At 42.0% G+C, this 27217-nt stretch overlaps 1 protein-coding gene across 2 annotated transcripts; it reads right to left on the minus strand.

Annotated features, from left to right (window-relative positions):
* Positions 1-1316: 1316 nt before the first annotated feature.
* bet1 (Bet1 golgi vesicular membrane trafficking protein) lies at positions 1317-26862 on the minus strand. 2 transcript variants are annotated; one of them, XM_072251993.1, is made up of 4 exons: positions 26515-26862; positions 25317-25411; positions 8044-8100; positions 1317-1478 (listed from the first exon to the last, which is right to left on the minus strand). In XM_072251993.1, exons 1-4 carry the CDS (start codon positions 26531-26533, stop codon positions 1323-1325), a joined length of 327 nt encoding a protein of 108 aa, XP_072108094.1. In that variant the 5' UTR covers positions 26534-26862; the 3' UTR covers positions 1317-1322. The 2 variants fall into 2 exon arrangements, with proteins under 2 accessions (XP_072108094.1, XP_072108095.1); XM_072251994.1 differs by lacking the exon at positions 8044-8100.
* Positions 26863-27217: the final 355 nt, after the last annotated feature.

Consider the following 27217-nt stretch of genomic DNA (forward strand, 5'->3'; position numbering starts at 1 on the left):
TAACACACCGGATCTCTGTTACTCTACCATCAAGAAAGCTTACCGCACCATCCCACACCCACACTTTTGAAAGTCTAACTACATGGCTGTACTTCTACGCTGAGTATAGGCAGAGGCTGAAGACGGAAGCGCCAGTAGAGAGCAATAAGAAGGTATAGACAAGAGAGACAGGTGCACTTACGGGACTGCTTTTGAGTTGGTGGACTGGACAGTATTCAGGGATTCATCTTTGAGTCTGAATGAATACACCAGTTATCGCTGGCTTCATTAAAACCTGTGTGGATGAGTGTGTGCTTACAACAATAGATCACACATACCAAAATCAAAATCCATAGATGAAACGGCAGATTCATAGTCTGCTGACGGCTAGATCTGTGGCATTCAAGTCTGGAAATCTAGGACTATACAAGGCCAGGTACAACTTATGGCTATCTCAAGGGCAAAAGTATAACTCTGATTAAGGTTATATCATGACTAAATATAGACAGTAATACCATTAGTGCCACAGTATCTTTAGAATATGTCTGAAAGCAGTTTGGAAACTATCTTGCTTTTCAGTTTATGAAATGGGTGAACAGACAAGTCTACTGAAATGTTCGAATAACTTATCAGCTGTTATGAAACACCAGAGTAATTTAATAGTATTCAAGAATATTAAAAGAAAAACAATAAGATGAAGTGCAGAAATGTCACAGAATAACATAGCACCACCTGATTTTCCTTCTTACTCCAATTTCTAGATAAACTTGGCAATGCTTGTGTGAAAATGACATGTAGCATCAAAGAAACAGTTCACTTCTTGCTACACTATTGTGAAGTTCATTAATATATTGCATCACAATAAAATATTTACATCCAACCTGTAGAAATTAGGCACGGAACTGAGTTATCAATGGTACATGTTTCAAAAAGGATTTTTATTTTTCATTTTATTCCCTAATAATTGTAATTAGTATTTCACTCACTGAATGAAAAAATAAGAAAATTAATTTTCATTGTCAGAATATCTATCCTATTATTCTAACAGAATCTGCAATCTTATAAGGGACTCATCAATTACTTTTCAACCCAAAGGAACATTCTAGAAACAAAGTCACCATGACCTTTGGGAATGTCTCTGAGGAAGACTATCACCAACATTTTTCATTTTTGAAAACATGGGAAGTTCTGATAAGCAAACATTGAGGGTACATGAAACTGCAGTCTGTAACTAGAATGTAATGTTAAATAATTGCCTTTGACATTAATTACATTTCAACTATCTTACAAAAGAGATACTGTATAGCTATATGCAATAAGTTAGAACCAGATACAAATTTATTTCACCTCAGTTTAATAACCCAATAAAGTACAAAGAAAACAAAAAATGCAAAAAGCATCATGTAGCATAAAACTTTTGTTTGGCTCCCACGAGACAGATGCTTGAGTCTACCCATCGTTGCGCCCAACAGTCCACCTGTAGATTCAAATCCTACATCCTGTGAAAAGAGTATGGATACACAGTTGAAAATACAAAATTCAATGCACACACTCGATTATATATTCTTTAACACTACAAGGTCCTTTAGCATGATGTATTTTATATTAATTAATGGTTTGAATATAAAAGTTTGAAATATTAGTATATTTCAATTACTTCATAACATAGTTCAATTCATGTGTTCCAAAAGCCTATAAATCATTGTATAATTTTTAGTACAAAAATTTTGATTAAATTCCTATCAAAATGTTTCTGCTTTCGGATCAAGTGCTTTCCCAGCATACCCGACGAATAAACTCTTCTTGGGCTTCCAGCCGGGTACAGATATTGATTTTAACTGACATTTCAATGACAGACTCTGCCACCTTCATCAGGGATGATGCTGAGGCATGTATGGTCTGGTAGTATATATAACCCGTCGTCCATTCTTGCTGATTGGGTAAGGACGAGCCAATCACGTTTTCACTGTCCCAAGTTGTTTACAATTGAATTCCAGTTACTTAGAGCAAGACCTTAGTCCTTGTTAAAATACTTTATCTCTATTTTTATTTCAATGGCTTCCTTCACCAGGTGATCCTAAAACCCAATGGTGCTGCACAATAGTTTTGTGCCAAAGTCAGTCTTATGGCCACTGCAAATGCAATGTTCTGCTACTGCTAATTTCTCTGGGTAACCCAAACAGATACACCTCCTGTGCTCTGATGCGGGTTTCCACCGTGCGTCACTTCTGGCCGATATACACTGCTCTGCATTCACAGGGAACCCTGTAAGCCCCAGCTGTCCTTACTCCCACGTCAACATTGACCCACAGAAGTTGCAATTTAAGCTTCCGTACGGGTTTGTGGATGGTACAGTATTAATCTGGTATTTCTTCAGGACCCTGGCGATCCTTCTAGAAAATGTGGAAATACAGGGGAGACAGGCGGTAGCAGTGGGTTTCTCGTAGTTGTTAGCTTTCCTGGTTTTTCCATCTGCTCTTTTAAGGCCCAACTGATTTCCTTCAGCTTATAGCCATTCTGTAGGACCGTTATGCGTAATAGTCTTATTTCTTGTGAAGACTTCCCGAGTCCAAAATAATTTTCACATGGTTAATCAAAGTAAACAATACGACTCTATGCTGGGAGGTGGGATGGTGGCTGTTACTGTTGAGGTACAAGTCTGTGTGAGTGAGTTTCCAATAGACATCTGGTCCGAGGCTACCGTCCAGTTTCCATATTAGAATGTCCAGGAACAGGAGACAACCATTCTTCTCCATCTCCATCATAAATTGAATGTTTGGATGTATGCTGTTCAGATGGTTATGGAACTAGTGGTTCTTTCTACTTTGATTAACTGTAGAGAAACCATTTCGGACCCAGAGAAATAAGATTATGTACAACATTCCAATAGAATGGCTACAAGGTAAAGGAAATCAATCAGGCTCTTAAAAGGGTCAACAGAAAAAACAGTAAACCTAACAACAAGGAAGAACCCATCGCTACCACCTATATTTCCATGGTTTCTGGAAGGTTCACCAGGATCCTGAAGAAACCGGATTAATGCCATTCACAATCCCAAAAGGAAACTCAAATTAGAATTTATGTGGGTCAAATAAACCTGGGATTCAGAATGGCAGGCATTTACAGGATTCCCTGTGAATGTGGAGCAGTGTATATCGGCCAGACGGGACGCACGGTGGAAACCCGCATCAAGGAGCATAGGAGGTGTATCCATTTGGGTTACCCGAAGAAATTGGCGGTAGAACATTGCATTCACAATGGCTACAGGACTGACTTTAACAGCTCGAAACTACTGTGCTGTGCCAAGGGCTTCTGGGACCACCTGGTGAAGGAAGCCATTGAAATAAAACTAGCAAAAAGGTATTTTAACAAAGACCAAGGTCTCACTCCAAGTAAGAACTGGAATTCAATTGTGAACAACATGGGACACCAGAAACCTGATTGGATGAGGACTAACCAATCAGGAGGGACAGACAACAGGGGTATATATACTACCAGACTAGACATTCCTGATGAAGGTGGCAGAATTTGTCACTGAAACGTCGGTACAATCGATACCTGTAGCCACTGGAAGTCCGAGGAGAGTTTATTCATATCTGCTTTCATTTATACCAATAAAATTCATTCTACTTCTGTATTTCTTCATCATTCAGTTATCGGTTTTACATGCACTAATACTGGAGCAGCAAAGGGCTTTGCTATACTTTTATTTTCCACTTCCTAGTTGCACACTTGCAATTGGATTTACATGACTTTTTTATGAATAAACAGAATGTGGAATTTTCACCTGCACAGTCTTTGTAATTACTACAATGTCAGGATAATTATGTCATGGTATTTCTTGATAAATATAAAGAAATATGTAGAAAAATAAAACTTTTTCTGGTCCAATCCCTTAATGAGGTAAAGAAGCTTTTGTGTTATGCTACTCATAAACTTAGGGTTCAAGTATCTTCAGCGAGAAAGGCAGAGACTGGGTTGAAGTTTCTGTCAAGTTCCACTTTCTTTCTTATTAATGCCTAACTACAGGAATGAGAAAAGATCCCAGGTCTGTGATGGGCTCCTCATGCACTATGTGGGAGATCTGGGAGACCTCCATTCTCCCTGATTACTATATCTTTGAGAAGTGCATCTGGATGCAGCATCTTACGGTCCATGGTAAGGGACAGAAGCTGGAACTGGATGACTTCAGGAGAATGAGCTGACAGATAGGAGCTACAGAGAGATAGTCACATCTAAGATGCATGAGGTAGGTAGCTGGGTAACTGTCAGATGAGAGAAAGTGAATAGACAGAGTACCCCAGGCTGTTCCCATCGATAACAGAATATTACTTTGGATGCTGTTGGGGCGATGACCTAAAAGGGGAAAGCCGCAGCGTCAAGGTCTTCTGCCACAATGACTCAGAAGGGAAGGGGGGAGAAGAGGAAAACAATGGTGATAGAGGACTCAATAGTTAGGGGAACAGGTAGGAGATTTTGTAGATCTGAAAGAAACTCCCTACATGTCATGTTGCCTCCCCGGTGTCAGAGTCAGGAACATCTCAGATCATGTCCACAGCCAGAAGTGGTGGTACATATTGGTACCAAAGACATAGGTAGGAAAAAGGAAGAGGTTCTGAAGCAAGAATATAGAAAGCTCTGTAGGAAGCTGAAAAGCAGGACCCCAAGGATAGTAATTTCTGGATTGCTGCCTATGCCATGCACCAATGAGAGTAAGAATAGGATGATTATGGCAAATGAATGTGTAGCTGAAGAAATGGTGCTGGAGCCGTAATTTCAGATTTGTGGATCATTGTGATCTCTTGTGGGGAAGGTTCAGTACTGACCTGTACAAAAGGGGTGAGTCACACCTGAACTCAAAAGCGACCAACATTCTTGTGGACAGATTTGCAAGAGCGATTGGAGAGGATTTAAACCAGTTTGAAATGGAGTTGGGAACCATGATAGGTCAGAGGTCAAAGCAGTGAGTAGAGAGACTGAGGGAAGACAGGACATGATAGCAGGAAGTATTAGGAATAGAGATGAATCAGCATAGGAACCATGATATTGTGGCATTACAGAGACTTGCCAGTTACGCTGGCAGGAATGGCTGATGGATGTTCCAGGGATTAGATGTTTCAAAAGGACAGGAGGGGAGGTAAAAGAAGTCCGGGAGTGCTACTGCTGATCGAGGAAAGTATCACAGCCGCAGAAAGGGAGGATGCTGTGGAGGGGTAGATTACTGAGTCAGTGTAGGTGGAAATCAGAAACAGGAAGGAAGCATTCACTCTATTGGTAGTATTCTGTAGACCTCCCACAGCAACACTGATACTGAGCTGCTGATCAGGAGGCAGATTTTGAAAAGGTGCAAAAATAACAGAGTTGTTGTTATGGGTAACTTCAACTTCATTAGTATTGATTGGTGCTTTCTTAGTGAAAAAAGGTTAGATGGGGTGGAATTTGTTAAATGTGTCCATGAAAGAGCCCTGACACAATATATAGACAGGCCGACTAGAGGAGAGGCCATATTGGATCTGGTACTAGGCAATGAACCTGGTCAAGTGACAAATCTCTCGGTAGGTGATTATTTCAAAGACAGTGACTTTCAAATCCATGACTTTTACTATAGCCTTGGACAGGGATAGGAACAGACGGTGTAGGAAAGTATTTAATTGAGGGTGGGTGAGTTATAATGCTATTAGGCAGAAACTTTTGAGCATAAATTGGGAACAGATGTACTCCTGAAAATGCATAACCAAAATGTGAAGGATGATTAGGGAGCACTTGCCTGGGGTGCTGGATCAATTTGTCTCATTGAGGTAGAGAAAGGTTGGGAGAGTGAAGCAACCATGGCTGACAAGAGAAATGAAACACCTAGTCAAGAAGGAAAGATACTTAAGGTTTAAAAAACAAGGGTCATACAGGACTCTTTAGAGTTATAAAAAAGCCAAGAAGGAGCCTGAGAAGGGAAATAGGAGGGCTAGAAGGGGACATGAGGTCTTGGCGAGTAGGATTAAGGAAAACCTCAGGGCATTCTACAAGGATGTGAAAAACAGGAGGATGGCTAAAGTGAGTTGAGGACAGAACAAGGTTAAAAAAGGAAAATGTGTCTGGTGTCAGAGGAAGTAAGGCAGAACCTTAAGGAATACTTTACTTCAGTATTCACCAATGAGAGGTACCTTGAAGAATATGGGGACAGCATAGAACAAGCTAATAATCTGGAAGATGTCGAAATTAAGAAAGACGATTTTTGAAAAATATTAGGCTAGATAAGTGCCCCAGGATGAACGGAATAATCCAGGTTATGAGAAACAAGGGAAACGATTGATGCAACTTTAGCGACGATCTTTGCGACCTCACTGTTCACAGGAGTAGCACCAGAACACTGGTATATGGCAAATGTTGATCTTCGGTTCAAGAAAGGTAATAGGGATAACCCTGGGAATAATAAACAAGTAAGTCTTATATCAGTGGTGGGCAAACTATTAGAGAAGATTCCTGAGAGATAGGATTTACAATCATTTGGCTAGGCATAGCTGATTAGGGATAGTCAGCATGGCTTTATGAGGAACAGATCGTGCCTCAAGAGCCTAATTGAATTCTTTTGAGAAAGTGACAAAGCAATTTGATGAAGGTAGAGCAGTGGATGTGGTGTATATAATTTTTAGTAAGGTGTTTGACAAGGTTCCCCATGGAAAGCTATTCAGAAAGATGGGAGGCATGGGATCCAGGGAAACGTGGCTGAGTAGATACAGAATTGGCTTGTCCACTGAAGGCATAGGGTACAATAGATGAAGTATTTTCTGCCTGGATCTCAGTGACCAGTGGTGATCTGCAGGGATCTGTTCTGGGACTGTTGCTCTTGGCAATTTTTATAAATTATTTAGACAAGGAAGTGGAAGGGTGAGCAAGTTAGTTTGCAGATGACATGAAGGTTGGTGACGTTGTGGATAGTATAGAAGCTTGTCATATGTTGGTTACAATGGGATATTGATAGGATACAAACTGGGCAGAGAAGTGGCAGATTAATTTCAATCTGGAAAAGTGCAAAGAAAGACACTTCAGAAAGTCAAACTTTAAAAGCAAAGTACAAGATTAATGGTAGGATTATTCACAATGTGGAAGAACAGCAGATCTTATGGTCCATGTCCACAGATCCCTCAAAGTTGCTGTGCAAGTTGGTAGGGTGGTTAAGAAGGCACATGGAGTGTTGGTCTTCATTAGTCAGGCATTGCGTTTGAGAGCCATGAGGTATTGCTGCAGCTCTACAAAACTCTGATCTGACCACACTTGGAGTATTGTGTTATAGGAAGGACGTGGAAGGTTTAGAGAGTGCAGAGGAGGTTTACCAGGATACTGTTTGGTTTAGAGAGCATGTCCAACAAGGCTAGGTTGAACAAGCTAGGGCTATTCTCTTTGGAGCCAAGGAGGATGACAGGTGACTTATTAGAGTGATTGAGGTGTACAAGATGATAGTGAACAGCCAGCAACTTTTTTTCCAGCACAGAAATGGCAAATACAAAGGGGCATAAGTTTAAGATGATCAGAGGAACATATAGTGGGGATGTCAGAGGTAGGTCTTTTGCACACAGAATGGTAGGTACATAGAACCCACAGCCATGGGTGGTGGTAGAAGCAAATATATTAGGGACAGTTAAGAGACTCTCAGATAGGCACATGAGTGAAAGGAAAATGGAGCGCTAAGGGGAAAGAAGGGCTAGATTAGGGTAGGCTAAAAGGTTGACACAACACCGTGGGGCAAAGTGCCTGCATTGTACTGTAATGTTCATTGTTCTATTTACACTTATCAAAATTCCATTATACTAAACTGCTTACTAATCAAAACAGAAAATGAACTGTTTCAGTGGTACATGATTCAGAAAAACAGATTGAGTTACCTTTCATGTTATTTCTCAACACCCATATATCATTTCCACCTATCAGTTGATACTGTGACTTTTTCCAAGATATGCAGCCAGAACTACCACAACCTCCAAAACTCAAATATGAACTAAACAAATACTGTATACAGTAGAGACAATATACTTTTCCTGATAGCTGAATGAGAATGTATTCAACACATACCATATCATCCAGCAGTTTATTGTGGTATTTCACTTCAGTTCCAATATCAATGGAAAGCTGTCAAGAAAGGAAGGTATACCAAAACATTAAGTATTTATTTGTCCTCAGATATCATGTTTTAAATTTTAAAATTACAAGAAGAATCCTTTGGATCGGGACTACAGAGCGTCATGGGAGCTGAATTCTGAAGGAAGGCAGTTTTTTTTAAACTCCTTCGAGTGCAAGAAGGGCGAGACTGCGCAGGCGCGTGACGTCAGGACCATGCGGAGAGTTTAAAAAGGCAGGTTGCTATCAACGGCTCTCCTTTGGATCAGGACTACAGAGCGTCGTGGAAGCTGAATTCTGAAGGAAGGCAGTTTTTTTTTTAAAAACTTCTTCGGTGCAAGAAGGGCGTGACTGCGCAGGCGCGTGACGTCAGCAGGACCGCGCGGAGAGTTTAAAAAGGAGACCACCCTATACAGCGGGCAGCGGAGTGAGTGGCTTTGGCTTCAACGGTAAACGGGAAGAGGCGAGAGCGAGGCACCAACTCTATTTCGCCCCCCCCCGCCCCCACAACCCCTTTTGCGAATCGGCCTGGACAGACAGGAACAGCAGGGCTCTCACAGCTAACGGTACGAGCTAACGGTTTAAAAAGTTCGTCTGTTTGGCAAGGTAAGTGGGTGAGTAGACTTATTTTTCCTGTTTCATTCCTGTAGAATTAGGTAGCATGCCTGCAGGGTTAGTGCTTTGTTCAGGGTGTCAGATGTGTTAGGGATCTGGAGCTGCAGCTTGATGACCTACTGCTTATCAGGGAAAGTGAAGAGGTGACAGATGGGAGCTACAGGGAGGTAGTCATCCCTAGGCTACAGGGGTCAGAGAACTGGGTCACTGTCAACAGAGGGAAGGGAAATGCCCGGATAGTGGAGAGCACACCTGTGGCTGTCCCCCTCAGCAACAAATATCTTGTTCTGGATGCTGTTGAGGGGGATGACCTGACAGGGGACGCCCACGGTGACCGGGTCTCTGGCACTGAGCCTGGCGCTGTTGTGCAGGACAGAAGGAGGGAGAAGAGAAATGCAGTAGTCATAGGGGATTCCATAGTCAAGGGAACAGACAGGAGATTCTGTGAGCCTGACAGAGATACCAGCATGGTATGTTGCCTCCCAGGTGCCAGGGTACGGGATGTCTCGGATCGGGTCCTGAATATTCTAAAGGGGGAGGGTGAGCAGCCAGTTGTCTTGGTACATGTTGGTACCAATGACATAGATAGGACAAAGGAGGAGGTCCTGAAGAGAGATTTCAAGGAGTTAGGAAGGAAGCTGAGAAGAAGGACCTCCAGGGTAGTAATCTCGGGATTGCTACCTGTGCCACGTGCTAGCGAGGGCAAGAATAGTCGGATTAGGCAGATGAATGTGTGGCTGAGAGACTGGTGTAGGGGGCAGGGCTTCAGATTCTTGGATAATTGGGATCTCTTCTGGGGGAAGTATGACCTGTTCAAAAAGGACAGGTTACATCTGAACCCGAAGGGGACCAATATCCTGGCGGGAAAGTTTAATAGAGCCATTAGAGAGGGTTTAAACTAATTTGGCAGGGGGATGGGAACCGGAATGATAGAGCAGAGGAAGGGGAAAATAGAAATAAATCCAAGATAGTGAGCAGTAAAGGTGTCAGGAAAGACAGGCAGGTGATGGGGCAAATTTGTAGCCATTGGGATGAGTTGCAGTGCAATAAAGTTGCAGTGAAATCAAAGCAAAAAGTATCAAATACTGGTCTTAAGGTGTACTTAAATGCACGCAGCATAAGGAATAAGGTGGATGATCTTGTTGTACAGCTACAGATTGGCAGGTATGATATTGTGGCCATCACTGAGACCTGGCTAAAGGATGCATGTCTCTGGGAGCTGAACGTCCAAGGATACACGGTGTATCGGAAGGATAGGAAGGTAGGCAGAGGGGGAGGCGTGGCTTTACTGGTAAGAAATGATATTAAATCATTAGAAAGAGGTGATATAGGATCGGAAGGTGCAGAATCTCCATGGGTTGAGCTAAGAAATAGCAGGGGTAAAAGGACCCTGATGGCAGTTATTTATAGGCCTCCAAACAGCTGCAGGGATGTGGACTACAAATTACAACTGGAAATAGAAAAGGCTTGTCAGAAGGGCAGTGTTATGATAATTGTGGGGGATTTTAACATGCGAGCGGATTGGGAAAATCAGGTCGGCACTGGATCTCAAGACAGAGAATTTGTAGAATGTCTGCAAGATGGCTTTTTAGAACAGCTTGTTGTTGAGCCCACTAGGGGATCGGCTGTACTGGATTGGGTATTGTGTAATGAACCGGAGGTGATTAGAGAGATTGAGGTGAAGGAACCCTTAGGAGGCAGTGATCATAACATGATTGAGTTCACTGTGAAATTTGAAATAGAGAAGCCAAAATCTGATGTGTCAGTATTTCAGTGCAGTAAAGGAAATTACAGTGGCATGAGAGAGGAACTGGCCAAAATTGACTGGAAAGGGACACTGGCGGGAAAGACAGCAGAGCAGCAGTGGCTGGAGTTTATGCGAGAAATGAGGAATGTGCAAGACAGGTATATTACAAAAAAGAAGAAATTTTCGAGTGGAAAAAGGATGCAACTGTGGTTGACAAGAGAAGTCAAAGCCAAAGTTAAAGCAAAGGAGAGGGCATACAAGGAAGCAAAAATTAGTGGGAAGACAGAGGATTGGGAAGTTTTTAAAACCTTACAAAAGGAAACCAAGAAGGTCATTAAGAGAGAAAAGATTAACTATGAAAGGAAGCTAGCAAATAATATCAAAGAGGATACTAAAAGCTTTTTCAAGTATATAAAGAGTAAACGACAGGTGAGAGTAGATATAGGACCAATAGAAAATGATGCTGGAGAAATTGTAATGGGAGATAAGGTGATGGCAGAGGAACTGAACGAGTATTTTGCATCAGTCTTCACTGAGGAAGACATCAGTAGTATACCGGACACTCAAGGGTGGCAGGGAAGAGAAGTGTGCGCAGTCACAATTACGACAGAGAAAGTACTCAGGAAGCTGAATAGGCTAAAGGTAGATAAATTTCCTGGACCACATGGAATGCACCCTCGTGTTCTGAAGGAAGTAGCTGTGGAGATTGCGGAGGCATTAGCGATGATCTTTCAAAAGTCGATAGATTCTGGCATGGTTCCAGAAGACTGTACGATTGCAAATGTCACTCCGCTATTTAAGAAGGGGGCAAGGAAGCAAAAAGGAAATTATAGACCTGTTAGCTTGACATTAGTGGTTGGGAAGTTGTTGGAGTCCATTGTCAAGGATGAGGTTACAGAGTACTTAGAGGCATATGACAAGATAGGCAGAACTCAGCATGGCTTCCTTAAAGGAAAATCCTGCCTGACAAACCTATTACAATTTTTTGAGGAAATTACCAGTAGGCTAGACAAGGGAGATGCAGTGGATGTTGTATATTTGGATTTTCAGAAGGCCTTTGACAAGGTGCCACACATGAGGCTACTTAACAAGATAAGAGCCCATGGAATTACGGGAAAGTTACATACGTGGATAGAGCGTTGGTTAATTGGCAGGAAACAGAGTGGGAATAAAGGGATCCTATTCTGGTTGGCTGCCGGTTACCAGCGGTGTTCCACAGGGATCAGTGTTGGGGCTGCTTCTTCTTACATTGTACATCAACGATTTGGATTATGGAATAGATGGCTTTGTGGCTAAGCTTGCTGACAATACGAAGATAGGTGGAGGGGCCGGTAGTGCTGAGGAAACTGAGAGTCTGCAGAGAGATTTGGATAGATTAGAAGAATGGGCAGAGAAGTGGCAAATGAAGTACAATGTTGGAAAGTGTATGGTTATGCACTTTGGCAGAAAAAATAAACGGGCAGACTATTATTTAAATGGGGAAAGAATTCAAAGTTCGGAGATGCAACGGGACTTGGGAGTCCTTGTACAGGATACCCTTAAAGTTAACCTCCAGGTTGAGTCAGTAGTGAAGAAGGCGAATGCAATGTTGGCATTCATTTCTAGAGTATAGGAGCAGGGATGTGATGTTGAGGCCCTATAAGGCGCTGGTGAGACCTCACTTGGAGTACTGTGAGCAGTTTTGGTTTCCTTATTTAAGAAAGGATGTGCTGACGTTGGAGAGGGTACAGAGAAATTTCACTAGAATGATTCCGGGAATGAGAGGGTTAACATATGAGGAACGTTTGTCCGCTTTTGTACTGTATTCCTTGGAGTTTAGAAGAATGAAGGGAGACCTCATAGAAACATTTCGAATGTTGAAAGGCATGGACAGAGTGGATGTGGCAAAGTTGTTTCCCATGATGGGGGAGGCTAGTATGAGAGGGCATGACTTAAGGATTGAAGGGCGCCCATTCAGAACAGAAATGCGAAGAAATTTTTTTAGTCAGAGGGTGGTGAATCTACGGAATTTGTTGCCACGGGCAGCAGTGGAGGCCAAGTCATTGGGTGTATTTAAGGCAGAGATTGATAGGTATCTGAGTAGCCAGGGCATCAAAGGTTAAGGTGAGAAGGCGGGGAAGTGGGACTAAATAGGAGAAAATGGATCAGCTCATGATAAAATGGCGGAGCAGACTCGATGGGCCGAATGGCCTACTTCTGCTCCTTTGTCTTATGGTCTTATGGTCTAAGAATGATGAAAATTATGATGAAGCCATTTTCATTAAATGACATGTTTCTGGTGTCTATTAACAGCAAAATAATATTTAAATTGAGATTTTCATAGCATAATGGTTCAGCCAGTACAATTCCAGTATCATCGCTCCAGTGAGCCAGGTTCACTCCTGAATGTATGCTTGTGACCTTGTGGACTTCCTCTGGATTTCCTCTCACATCCGAAGCAGCACAGGTGGTTAGAGGAACTGGTCAATGGAAATTGCTCTTTGTGTGTAGACAAATGGAAAAATCTGGGGCAAGGTGATGGAAATTGGGGAAAAGTAAAATGGCATTAGTGTAGATAGGTGCTTGATGATTGGTGCCTTCTCTCGAAGTTGGTACTCTTGGTCAATGACAGTGGAAGGACTTGAAGAATTTGCTGCCGGGCCTAATGATTATATAATACATCAAACTCTGTTCACTTGTGAAGAAAATCATTGTATTTCCTACACCATCTAATTAGGACGTTTTGTTTATTCTCTGTATTTTGACTTTTTTTCTGTCTCTATTTCCAAAAGCCAGGAAATGGGGATCCATACAGTTGCAGCAAAGGATGGTTAACATTAATGGAATTGTTCAGTTATTTGAATTAAATCCCTTATTTCCAAGAGTTAAATCAAGCTGCTATGCATAGTTATAGGAGTGTATATGTGATGTGATATAAAAATAAACAATATAACAATCTGAGGTCTGAGGCTTTGACTCAAAGCTGATGACCTGGAATCTGAGCTTCAAGTGCTGTGACTCATCAGGGAGGGAGAGAGCTACCTGAACACTGTTTCAAGAGGCAGTCACATCCATCAGATTAACTATTGGTCTGTGGCCAGCTACAAAAGGGAGTGACTACGAGTGATGCAGGTAGAGGGATCCAAGAGGTAGTGCTGGAGCTTGCCCCATATGTCTGAGATTGTTGTTCCCCATGAGGATATGAGTGGGGACTGAAGGATTGACGAGCAACTGAACTGTGGAATCCTGGCTCAGGGAGCCATTTGAGAGGCGGGTAGAGAAAAGAAATGTAGTTGTAATTGGGGACAACATATTCAGGGGAATAGACAACCCTGTCGCAAGAACTGAGAGTCAGGAAGGCTGTGCTTTTGCCTGGTGCCTGGGTTCAGGCCAGCTGCAAAGGAATCTGGAGTGGGAAGGGAAAGATCTAGTTGTCATGGTCCATGTGGGTATTAATTGTGTAGGAAGAACAAGGAAGTAAAATGCCACTGAAGGAATTTGAGCAGTTAGGGACTGTATTAAGACACAGAACCAAAAAGGTAATAACCTCTGGATTGTTAGCTGTTACATGCAGATTGGTACAGGGTTAATGAGATCAGTCAGTTAAATGTATGGTGAAAAGTTTGGTGTAGAAGAAACAGGTTTGAATTTGTGCAACATCGTCATCAATATCGGAGAAAGAGGGAACCACTCTGCTGTGGCAGACTCCACCCGAACTACGCTGGGACCAGGGTCTCGGCAAATTGCATAACTAGGAATATGCAATTTGAAACAGACGCTGATGGTCTTTAATCTAAAGAGAAGGGTTCAATAGCTTGGAAAAATATGGATAATGTAAGAGGGAAGGAGAATGCAAGAGAAGTTACTGAAGACTCCAGAATAAAGAATAAGACAAGTTCAGAAAGGGATAAGAATTAATCTTCAGAAAGCCTGGAGACAACATTGAAATGAAATGTGCTGAATACAGGACTGAAGGTGTAATATTTGTATGCATGCAGCATAGAAAATAAGGTAGATGATCATGAAGCACTGTTAGAAATTGGCAGGTATGACATTTGGGCATTACAGAGTTGTGGTTGAAAGATTACAGGTGAGAGCTTGATATTCAAGGATACACATCTTATCCAAAGGACTAGCAGGTGGTCAGAGGGGTTGGGTGACTCTGTTGCTAAAAAATGAAATCAAATCCTTAGAAAGAAGTGACAAAGGTGCAGAAGATGTAGAATCCTTGTGGGTAGAGGTAAGAAACTGCAAGGGTAAAAAGGCCTTGATGGGAGTTATATACAGGTCTCTGAACAGTAGCCAGGATATGGGGTACAAATTACAACGGGAGATAGAAAAGGTTATGTACAAAAAAGGGCAACGTCACAATAGTCATGGGGAAATTTCAATATTACAGTAGTCATGGGAAGATTGGAAAAGTCAGGTTGGTGCTGGATCCCAAAGAAAGGAATTTGTAGAATGCTTACGAGATGGCCTTTTAAAGCAGCTTGAGATTGAGCTCATGAGGGAAAAGGCAATTCTGGACTGGATGTTGTGTAATGAACAGGATTTAATTAGAGAGTTTAAGGAAAAGGAACCCTTGGAGGCAGTGATCATAATATGAAAGAATTCACCCCGTAGTTTGAGAGAGAGAGAGAAGCTAAAGTCAGTTGCATCAGTATTATTATTGAGTAAAGGTAATTATAACAGCACGAGAGAGGAGCTGACCAAATTTCATTGGAAGAGGACACTAGCAGGATTGATAGTAGAGCATTAATGACTGAAGTTTCTGGGAGTAATTTGGAAGACAAAAGATCAGTTCATCCAAAAAAGCAGCATTCTAAAGGAAAGTCAAAGACTGAATAAAAACAAAAGAGAGAGCATACAATGATAGCAATTAATGGGAAGCTTTTTAAAAGCAATCGAAGGCAACTAAAATAACAATTTAAGAAACTATAAAATGTTAATGCAAGCTAGCTAGCCAATAATATTAAAGAGGATAGCAAAAGTTGTTTCAGATATATAAAGAGTAAAAGAGAAGCAAGAGTGGACATTGGACTGGTGGAAAATAATGTTGGAGAGGTAATAATCGGGGAACAAAGAAATGGTGGACAAATTGAATAAGTATTTTACATCAGTCTTCACCATGGAAGACTCCACCAGCATGCCAGAAATTTGAGAGAGTCAGGGGGCATATAGTCACTATTAGAAAAGAAAAGGTGCTTGGCAAACATGAAAGGTCTGAAGGAAGATAAATCACCTGAACCAGATGGACTACGCCCCAGGGTTCTGAATGAGGTAGCTGAAGAGATTGTGGAGGCACTAGTTATGATCTTTCATGAATTATTTGATACCGGAATCGTTCCTGAGGACGAGAAAATTGCAATTGTCACTCCATTCTTTAAGGGAGGGCGGGCGGCAAATTGCAGGAAATTATAGACCAGTTAAACTGACTTCAATGATCGGCAAGTGTCAGCCCATTATTAAGAATACCTGGAGGGACATGATTAAATACGCTGACGTCAGCATGGCTTCCTAAAGGAGAAATCATGCTTGACAAGTCTGTGGGAATTCTTGGAGGAAATAAAGGGCAAGAAAAACAAAGGACAGTCAATGGACGTTGTTTACTTGGATTTTCAGAAGGCCTTTGGAAAGGTGCTGCACATGAGGCCACTGGTAATTTGTGGTGCTCCATAGGGGTTGGTGTTGGGTTCATTACTTTTCATATTATATGCTAATGATGGCATGATGAACTTGATGGCTTTGTGGCCAAGTTTATGGATGATAAAAGATAAGTGGAGGGGCAGGTAGTATTGAGAAAGCAGGAAACTTGCAGAAGGACTTAGGCAGCCTCGGAGCTGGGCAAGGAAGAGGCAGATGGAATACAGTGTCAGGAAGTACAGTGCTTATAAAAAGTACTCACTCCCCCTTGGAAGTTTTCATGTTTTACAACATTGAATCAATTTGGATTTAATTTGGCTATTTTTAACACAATCAAGAGGGAAAAAAACTCCCATGTCAAAGAGAAAACAGATCTCTACAATGTGAACTAAATTAATTACAAATATAAAACACAAAATAATTGATTGCACAAGCATTCACCTCTTCAAGTCAATATTTAGTAGATGCACCTTTGGCAGCAGTTACAGCGTTGAGTCTCTGTGGATATGTCTCTACCAGCTTTGCACATCTGGACACTGCAATTTTTCCCCATCTTTCTTTACAAAACTGCTCAAGCTCTATCAGATTGCCCTTTTCAAGTCCAGTCACAAATTCTCAATTGGATTGAGATCTGGACTCTGATAGTAACTCCAGGACATTAACTTTGTTGTTTTGAAGCCATTCCTGTGTAGCCTTGGCTTTATGCTTGGGGTCATTATCTTGCTGGAAAACAAATCATCTCCCAAGTTGCAGTTCTCTTGCAGATTGCATCATGTTTTCCCTGTATTTTGTTGCATTTATTTTACCCTCTACCTTCACAAGCCTTCCAGGGCCTGCTACAGTGAAGCATCCCCATGGTACCATGCTTCACACCATGATGTGCAGTGCTTGGCTTATGCCAAACATAGTGTTTAGTCTGGTGGCCAAAAAGCTCAATTTTGGTTTCATCAGATCATAGAACCTTCTTCCAGCTGATTTTGGAGCTTCTGGACTCTGACGTGGCCACTCTGTGACATTAACTTTGTTGTATTTAAGCCTTTCTTGGGTAGCTTTGGCTTTATGCTTGGGATCATTGCCAGGCTGAAAAACAAATCTCTAGCTGAGATTTCATGTGAGTTTTCTTTTCAACAGTGGCTTTCTCTTTGCCACTCTCTCATAAAGTTGTGACTGGTGAAGCACCCAGGCAACAGTTGTATGTGCAGCCTCTTCCATCTTTGCCACTGAAGTTTACAACTCCTTCAGAGGTCTCTTGGTGGCCTCCCTCACTAGTCCCCTTCTTGCACAGTCACTCAGTCTCTGAGGATGGCCTGCTTTAGGCAGAGTTACAATTTGATGGTTGACTTAACAGTACTCCAAGGGATATTCAGTGACTTGGAAATGTTCTTGTTTCCATCTCCTGACTTGTGCTTTTCAATAATCTTTTCACAGAGTTGCTTGGAATGTTCTTTTGTCTTCATGGTGTAGTTTGTCAGGATACTGACTCACAAGCAATTGGATCTTCCAGATAAAGGCGTATTTTTACTACAATCAGTTGAAACACATTGACCCCACACGCAATCTCCATTTAACTAATTATGTGACTTCTAAAACCAACTGGCTGCACCAGTAATGATTTGATCTGGCATATTAAAGGGGATGAATACTTATGCAATCAATTATTTTCTGTTCCATATTTGCAAATAATTTAGATCACTTTCTAGAGATCCGCTTTTACTTTGACATGAAAAGAGTCTTTCAGTTGACCGGCGTAAAAACAAGCCAAATTAAATCCACTGTGATTCAACTGTTGTAAAATAAAACATGAAAACTTCTGGGGGGAGTGGGGTGAATACTTTTTATAGGCATGTACATGGTCATGCATGTTGGTAGAAGGAATAAAGGCATAGACTACTTTTTTAAATGGGGAGAGAATTCAGAAATCAAAGGTGCAAAGGGACCTGGGAGTTCTAGTGCAGGATTTCTGAAAGGTTAACTTCCAGGTTGAGTTGGTAGTAGACAGGCAAATGCAATGTGAGCATTCATTTGAAGAGGACTAGAATATAAAAGAAAGGATGTAATGATGAGAATTTCTAAGGTATTAGTAGACAACACTTGGCATATTGAGAGCAGTTTTGAACCCCATATCTAAGGAAGACATTTAAGATGGTCCAGAGGAAGCTCACGAGAATGATCCTAGAAATAAAAGGTTTAACATATCTGGAGTGTTTGATGGCTCTGAACCTGAACTTGCTGGAGTTTAGAAGAATGGGGGAGGGGCTCTCACTGGATCCTACCAAATATTGGAAAGCTTAGATACAGTGGGTGTGGCAAGTATGTTTCAATCGTGGGAGTCTAGAGGCAAAGCCCTTTAGCAAACACACACTGTACATTTTAGGAACAGCCTCTTCCCCTCCGTCATCAGATTTTTTTTGGCTCCCTTTCTGCACTACTATAGTTGTATATATATTATACTACCGTAATCATATGTACAATTGTAATGTATATATTATTGAATATATATACACATATATTGAATATACTTGACCACTGCTACACAGCAGTCCAGGATGCCTACCGTTCCGTCCCACGACCTCACTTCGGAAAATCGGACCATCAAGCCGTACTCCTCCTCCCGGCTTACAAACAGAAACTGAAGCAGGTCATGGTGTCAAAAGTGGTGTCGCGTTGGACGGAGGAAACGGATGAGGTCCTCCGTGACTGCTTTGAATCGGTGGACTGGTTAGTATTCAAGGACTCGGCAGCTAACCTCGATGAGTATGCCTCAGCTGTCACGGACTTTTTTTGGAAATGCACGGAGGACTGTGTGTCTTGCAAGACGATCCTGGTATTCCCTAACCGGAAACCCTGTATGAATTATGAGGTCAAGTCCCTTTTGAAGGCTAGAGCTGCGGCTTTTAGGTCCGGGGATACCAGTCGCTACATGGAATCCAGGCGTGAACTCCAGAAAGCCATTAAGGGCGCCAAGAGGCAATATTGAGCCAAGTTGGAAGCCCAGGCTAACCAAAGGGATGCCAGTAGACTATGGCAGGGTCTAAATGAGATCACTGGGCGCAAAGAAAAGGGTGCGAATATCAATAACTGTGGCGCTTCTCTTCCTGACGAACTTAACGTATTCTACGCAAGATTCCAACAGAAGAGGAGCGTCCTGCTCCCTCCGGATGAACCGGACGTGGTGGCATCGAGATTCATCATCACCGAGGACGTTAGAAGGGCCTTCCTGAAGATAAATCCAAGGAAGGCGATGGGCCCAGATGGCGTCCCAGGACGGGTTCTCCGGGCCAGTGCAAGCCAGCTAGCTGGAGTGTTTGCTGACATCTTCAACTGCTCCTTGCTTCAGTCTAAGATCCCCTCATGTTTTAAGGCGGCAACGATAATCCCAGTGCAGAAGAAGAGCAAGGTGGCATGCCTGAATGACTATCGACCTGTGGCTCTGACATCAATTGCTATAAAGTGCTTCGAGAGATTGGTTATGGCACACATCAACCACAGCCTACCGGTCAACCTCGATGCTTTGCAATTTGCCTACCGGAGCAACAGGTCAACGGCAGATGCCATCTCTCTGGCCCTACATTCCTCCTTAGAGCACCCGGAGAATAAAGATGCATACGTAAGGCTCCTTTTCATTGACTACAGTTCTGCCTTTAATACCATCATTCCAAATAAACTGATTCCTAAGCTCCGGAACCTGGGCCTTAGCACTCAGATCTACAGCTGGATCTTCAACTTCCTCACAGACAGGACTCAGGCTGTAAAAATAGGGGACAAGCTCTCCTCTACAATCACTCTGAGCACCGGTGCCCCACAAGGCTGTATACTCAGCCCCTTGCTGTACTCACTGTACACCCATGATTGTATAGCCAAGTTTCCATTGAACTTAATATATAAGTTTGCTGGTGACACAACAATTGTAGGCCTTATCTCGGTAATGATGAGTTTGAGTACAGAGAGGAAATTAAGAACCTGGTGGCATAGTGCAAAGACAATAACCTATCCCTCAACATCAGCAAGACGAAGGAATTGGTAGTTGACTTCAGAAGGAGTAGCGGACAGCACAACCCAATTTACATCGGTGGTGCGCGAGTGGAACAGGTCAAAAGCTTTAAGTTCCTCGGGGTCAATATCACAAATGACCTGACTTGGTCCAACCAAGCAGAGTTCACTGCCAAGAAGGCCCACCAGTACCTTTACTTCCTGAGAAAACGAAAGAAATTTGGCCTGTCCCCTAAAACCCTCACTAATTTTTATAGATGCACCGTAGAAAGCATTCTTCTAGGGTGCATCACAACCTGGTATGGAAGTTGTCCTGTCCAAGACCAAGAAGCTGCAGAGGATCGTGAACACGGCGCAGCACATCACACAAACCAATCTTCCGTCCGTGGACTCACTTTACACCGCATGCTGTCGGAGCAGTGCTGCCACGATAATCAAGGACACGACCCACCCAGCCAACACACTTTTCGTCCCTCTTCCCTCTGGGAGAAGGCTCAGGAGCTTGAAGACTCGTACGGCCAGATTTGGGAACAGCTTCTTTCCAACTGTGATAAGACTGCTGAATGGATCCTGACCTGGATCTAGGCCGTACCCTCCAAATATCTGGACCTGCCTCTCGGTTTTTTTGCACTACCTTACTTCCCATTTTTCTATTTCCTATTTATGATTTATAATTTAGATTTTTAATATTTACTAATTTTAACTATTTTTAATATCTTTAATATTTAATATTTGTAATCCAGGGAGTGTGAAGCGCAGAATCAAATATCGCTGGGATGATTGTACGTTCTAGTACCAATTGTTTGGCGACAATAAAGTATAAAGTATCATTTATTGTATACTTTATGTATTGCACTGTACTGTCAAACAACAAATTTCATGACATGTCAATTATAAACTAATTCTGAGATGAGTATGAATTTCACTATCCAGAATCTGTGTAATTTGTTGCCACAGACAGCTGTGGATGCCAAATCATTGGGTATACTTAAAGTGCCGGTTGATAGGTTCTTGATTATTGAGGATGTTAAACGGTATGGACAGAAGGCAGGATTATGAGATGAGAAGGAAAATAAATCAGCCATTATCGAATGGCAGAACTGAATCCATGGGCCAAATAGCCTAACTCTGCTCCTATGTTTTATGATCATTGTAACTAATTACATCAGAACTGCAACAGAAGGCTCAACTTACTGCCAGACTTTCGACAAATTTTATTTCCCACATGGAAAACAGAGAAAACGAAAGTCACACTAGTAGGCGGGTTAGAGAAGTCGACGCCGATAGAGCAAGACTTTTCTGTTCACTTTCTATTGCAAAAACTTTCAATGCCTTGTACTCAAACTGATACTGTAAATGCCAGAGAAAATTTTACCTCAATTCCTTTCTAGACAAGGATCTCAAAAGTCATACTGCTACTTATTGTTAACTATTGGTTGAAGCATTGATTCAGAGGTCATGGTACATATAGGTACCAATGATATAGGTAGGAAAAGGGGAGAGGTCCTGAAAGGAGAATATAGGGAGTTAGGAAGGGAGTTGAGAAAAAGGACTGCAAAGGTAGTAATCTCGGGATTACTGCCTGTGCCACGCGACAGTGAGAGTAGGAATGCAATGAGGTGGAGGATAAATGCGTGGCTGAGGGATTGGAGCAGGGGGCAGGGATTCAAGTTTTTGGATCATTGGGACCTCTTTTGGCACAGGTGTGACCTGTACAAAAAGGACGGGTTACACTTGAACCCTAGGGGGACCAATATCCTGATGGGGAGATTTGCAAGGGCTACTGAGGTTACTTTAAACTAGAATGGCTGGGGGTGGGAATCAAATTAAAGAGACTAGGAGAGAGGAGGTTAGTTCACAACAGGGGATGGGAACAAGTGCAGAGAGACAGAGGAGTGTAAAATGAAGGTAGAAGCAAAAAGTAGTAAGGTGAAAAGTAAAGTTGGCAGGCCGGCAAATCCAGGGCAGAAATAAAAAAGGGCCACTTTTCAACATAATTGTATAAGGGCTAAGAGTGTTGTAAAAGCAAGCCTGAAGGCTTTGTGTGTCAATGCAAGGAGCATTCGTAACAAGGTGGATGAATTAAAAGTGGAGATTGTTATTAATGAATATGATATAGTTGGGATCACAGAGACATGGCTCCAGGGTGACCAAGGATGGGAGCTCAACATTCAGGGATATTCAATATTCAGGAGGGATAGACATGAAAGAAAAGGAGGTGCGGTAGCACTGCTGGTTAGGGAGGAGATTAACGCAATAGAAAGGAAGGACATTAGCTGGGAGGATGTGGAATCGATATGGGTAGAGCTGCATAACACTAAGGGGCAGAAAACACTGGTGGGAGTTGTGTATAGGCCACCTAACAGTAGTAGTGAGGTTGGGGATGGCATTAAACAGGAAATTAGAAATGCGTGCAATAAAGGAACAGCAGTTATAATGGGTGACTTCAATCTACATATAGATTGGGTGAACCAAATTGGTAAGGGTGCTGAGGAAGAGGATTTCTTGGAATGTATGCGGGATGGTTTTCTGAACCAACATGTCAAGGAACCAACTAGAGAGCAGGACATTCTAGACTGGGTATTGAGCAATGAGGAAGGGTTAATTAGCAATCTTGTCGTGAGAGGCCCTTTGGGTAAGAGTGACCATAATATGGTGGAATTCTTCATTAAGATTGAGGGTGACATAGTTAATTCAGGAACAAAGGTTCTGAACTTAAAGAAGGGTAACTTTGAAGGTATGATACGTGAATTAGCTAAGATAGACTGGCAAATGATACTTAAAGGGTTGACAGTGGATATGCAATGGCAAGCATTTAAAGATCGCATGGATGTACTACAACAATTGTTCATCCTAGTTTGGCAAAAGAATAAACCAGAGAAGGTAGTGCAAGGGAAATTAGGGATAGTATCATTTCCAAAGAAGAAACATACAAATTAGCCAGAAAAAGCGGCTCACCTGAGGACTGGGAGAAATGCAGAGTCCAGCAGAGGAGGACAAAGGGCTTAATTAGGAAAGGGAAAAAAGATTATGAGAGAAAACTGGCAGGGAACATAAAAACCGACTGTAAAAGCTTTTATAGATATGTGAAAAGAAAAAGATTAGTTAAGACAAATGTAGGTCCCTTACAGTCAGAATCATGGGGAACAAGGACATGGCAGACCAATTGAATAACTACTTTGGTTCTGTCTTCACTAAGGAGGACATAAATAATCTTCCGGAAATAGTAGGGGACAGAGGGTCTAGTGAGATGGAGGAACTGAGGGAAATACATGTTAGTAGAGAAGTGGTGTTAGGTAAATTGAAGGGATTAAAGGCATATAAATCCCCAGGGCCAGATGGTCTGCATCCCAGAGTGCTTAAGGAAGTAGCCCAAGAAATAGTGGATGCATTAGTGATAATTTTTCAAAACTCTTTAGATTCTGGACTAGTTCCTGAGGATTGGCGAGTGGCTAATGTAACCCCACTTTTTAAAAAAGGAGGGAGAGAGAAACGGGGAATTATAGATCGGTTAGCCTGACATCGGTGGTGGGGAAAATGCTAGAGTCAGTTATCAAAAATGTGATAACAGCATATTTGGAAAGCGGTGAAATCATCGGACAAAGACAGCATGGATTTGTGAAAGGAAAATCATGTCTGACGAATCTCATAGAATTTTTTGAGGATGTAACTAGTAGAGTGGATAGGGGAGAACCAGTGATGTGGTATATTTGGATTTTCAAAAGGCTTTTGACAAGGTCCCCCACAGGAGATTAGTGTGCAAACTTAAAGCACACAGTATTGGTGGTATGGTATTGATGTGGATAGAGAATTGATGGACAGACAGGAAGCAAAGAGTGGGAATAAACGGGACCTTTTCAGAATGGCAGGCAGTGACTAGCGGGGTACTGCAAGGCTCAGTGCTGGGACCCCAGTTGTTTACAATATATATTAATGACTTAGATGAGGGAATTAAATGCAGCATCTCCAAGTTTGCGGATGACACGAAGCTGGGCAGCAGTGTTAGCTGTGAGGAGGATGCTAAGAGGATGCAGGGTGACTTGGATAGGTTAGGTGAGTGGGCAAATTCATGGCAGGTGCAAGTTAATGTGGATAAATGTGAGGTTATCCACTTTGGTGGCAAAAACAGGAAAACAGATTATTATCTGAATGGTGGCCGATTAGGAAAAGGGGAGGGGCAACGAGACCTGGGTGTCATTATACACCAGTCATTGAAAGTGGGCATGCAGGTACAGCAGGCAGTGAAAAAGGCGAATGGTATGCTGGCATTCATAGCAAGAGGATTCGAGTACAGGAGCAGGGAGGTACTACTGCAGTTGTACAAGGCCTTGGTGAGACCACACCTGGAGTATTGTGTGCAGTTTTGGTCCCCTAATCTGAGGAAACACATTCTTGCCATAGAGGGAGTACAAAGAAGGTTCACCAGATTGATTCCTGGGATGGTAGGACTTTCATATGATGAAAGACTAGATCGACTAGGCTTATACTCGCTGGAATTTAGAAGATTGAGGGGGGGATCTTATTGAAATGTATAAAATCCTAAAGGGATTGGACAGGTTAGATGCAGGAAGATTGTTCCCAATGTTGGGGAAGTCCAGAGCGAGGGGTCACAGTTTGAGGATAAAGGGGAAGCCTTTTAGGACCGAGATGAGGAAAAATTTCTTCACACAGAGAGTGATGAATCTGTGGAATTCTCTGCCACAGGTAACAGTTGAGGCCAGTTCATTGGCTATATTTAAGAGGGAGTTAGATATGGCCCTTGTGGCTAAAGGGATCAGGGGGTATGGAGAGAAGGCAGGTACAGGGTTCTGAGTTGGATGATCAGCCATGATCATACTGAATAGCGGTGCAGGCTCAAAGGGCCGAATGGTCTACTCCTGCACCTATTTTCTATGTTTCTATGATTATTCAATTTTGATGAAACTAATCTATTATGTAAAGGAAATGTGATTTAGAAATAACAGAACTCCACTCTTTTCACAATTAAGTCAACTTGAAATAAATTCTGTTAATTAAAAAATGTAAGTCTCAAAAAACAACCATGCGGAAGTTTTAACTAAATAAAATACGACCATATCAGTGTTTTCATGTGATTTAAATTAACCAATCACACATTAAGACTCTACTCAGCTGATGGAATCAGCAACAAATAAAATGATGACAAGGAAAGATATAATGAACATTTTTAAATACATGATCCAAACCTGTTATTCTTGCTCTGACACATAAACTGCTTACAAGTATTTGAACTCACTGATTTTAAAGCAGACACTTTTTCTCGTAGGCCCTCAGTTAATTTATCATTTTCTTCTTCATGAACACTGTAACCACCTCCAGTGTATCCTTCCCCTAGAAGTGAAAAAAATAATTGTACAGAGATGAAATATCAACATTTGTGCAATGATAAATGGCACCCAAAATAAGAACTTCTTACATGTGTCCCTCATCATTAATGAAGTCTTGTAAATATCATAGCAGATGAAATGTCATAGGATATATTTAACTGTTCACTGAAGAAACAAACCTTGGAGTATCTAATGAAATTTTGTCTGTACTACCTACCAACCACTCATTAAAGGATTTTACTAAATTAATCTAATTTTTCAAATTCTCCAGTTACTTTCAGGAATTTGCAAGACATAATTTGGAAATGTAGTTTTATAAGATGATTAAAGTGATGTTATTAATTCAAGGTTTGTATTTCTAGATTGTTACATTTAATAAAAAGTTATTATCAATGAACTTAGCTTTCTGAATTCCACCTTTCCACTATTTCTTTTGACCAGTACTTTTAGAATTTTTATTAGTTTAAAATCTTAGATCAGGGCAGATTTCATATAAAAAACGAACTGCTGGTGAAAGTCAGTGAGTCTGGGAAAAGGGATAGTTGACATTGGGCTTAGAATCTGCATCAAATCCTGTAATTTGAATCAATAACAAGGGAAGGGAAAAGAACAAACATGCAAATATTTAGTGAGGAATTTTTTAGAACTTAACATGATTCAAAGGCATGTCCATCGACAGTGAAATGAACTAGAGGAGCACAGAAGCGCTTCATGGTATTGAACTGCTAAAGATTTCAGTGATGAGGGGCGAGGGAAGAATGAAATAATTGAAATCAAATACTTGGTACAATTATGCAAATCATAAATTTCTCAGGCAGTTCTTACACCGTCAACAGCCAAATATTCTCTGAGAGAATTTGTGCAATCTGGGAACTACTTGCAGTTAGTTGCACTTCCTCCTGTCTCTTGAAGTTAATAAAAATCAGTTGATTCTTTCCCTAAATCACCCAATTATGTTTGGCCAGCGAATTAACTGTTCCATGATAGACTACGTACTATGACAGCTGCTTTCAACCAGATTGGAACTTGCATCTGATGAAGAATGCACACCCTGAAACAAATGATTTCTTGGTGATTTCCCTTTAAGATAAAAAACCCTCGTCTTACCCAAACCTGCACGCCTCATTTTTTTCCGCTCCCGATTTCAGTTTTGCCCTCCTCTGACGATGATACTAGGTGGAGGATGGTTCAGAGAACCTTTACTATGTTTTGAACTCTGTCCCTGACTTCCTGGCAGCGCCACATCACCGCAGTCGGGAGTGCCTCGCGGCGGCTGCTGGGAGAATCTCGTGCAGTCCCGCCGCCCGCTTTGGGTCCCAACCGCCAGGCAATCCGCACCCAGCCGGCGGCATGCAACCCTTTTGTCGGCCCCGCGAGAGGCATCGGCGCGCGGCCTGTCAATGGGCCGCCTCCCCTCTGGCCACCAGCACAACCCTCCGCCGCTTCTTCCTCCAGGAAAACTACACTTCCCAGAACCCACCGCGAGCCCCGTCGTCACACGCTCGCGCCCGCGGACTTCTGGTCTGCGTGAAAAGATGAATGGGTTTCATTTCGCTGTTACGGAGAGGTCTTGTTTCATATTTGCACTTTGCTTGGGTTATGGATAATTGAAGAAATTGTAAAGCGTCTGCTGTGTAGACAAATGAATTGGTTTATTGTCACATGTACCGAGATACACAGGAAAGCTTGTCTTATGCCCTGTTCATTCAATCGTTATGCAGTGCATTCAGGTAGATCAAGGTGAAATAACAGGGTGCAGAATAAAGCTGCAGGGAATGTGTAGGTAACAGTAAAGTACAAGAATTATACA

Source organism: Mobula birostris, chromosome 3 (genome assembly GCF_030028105.1).
Source record: "Mobula birostris isolate sMobBir1 chromosome 3, sMobBir1.hap1, whole genome shotgun sequence".
NCBI lineage: Eukaryota > Metazoa > Chordata > Chondrichthyes > Myliobatiformes > Myliobatidae > Mobula > Mobula birostris.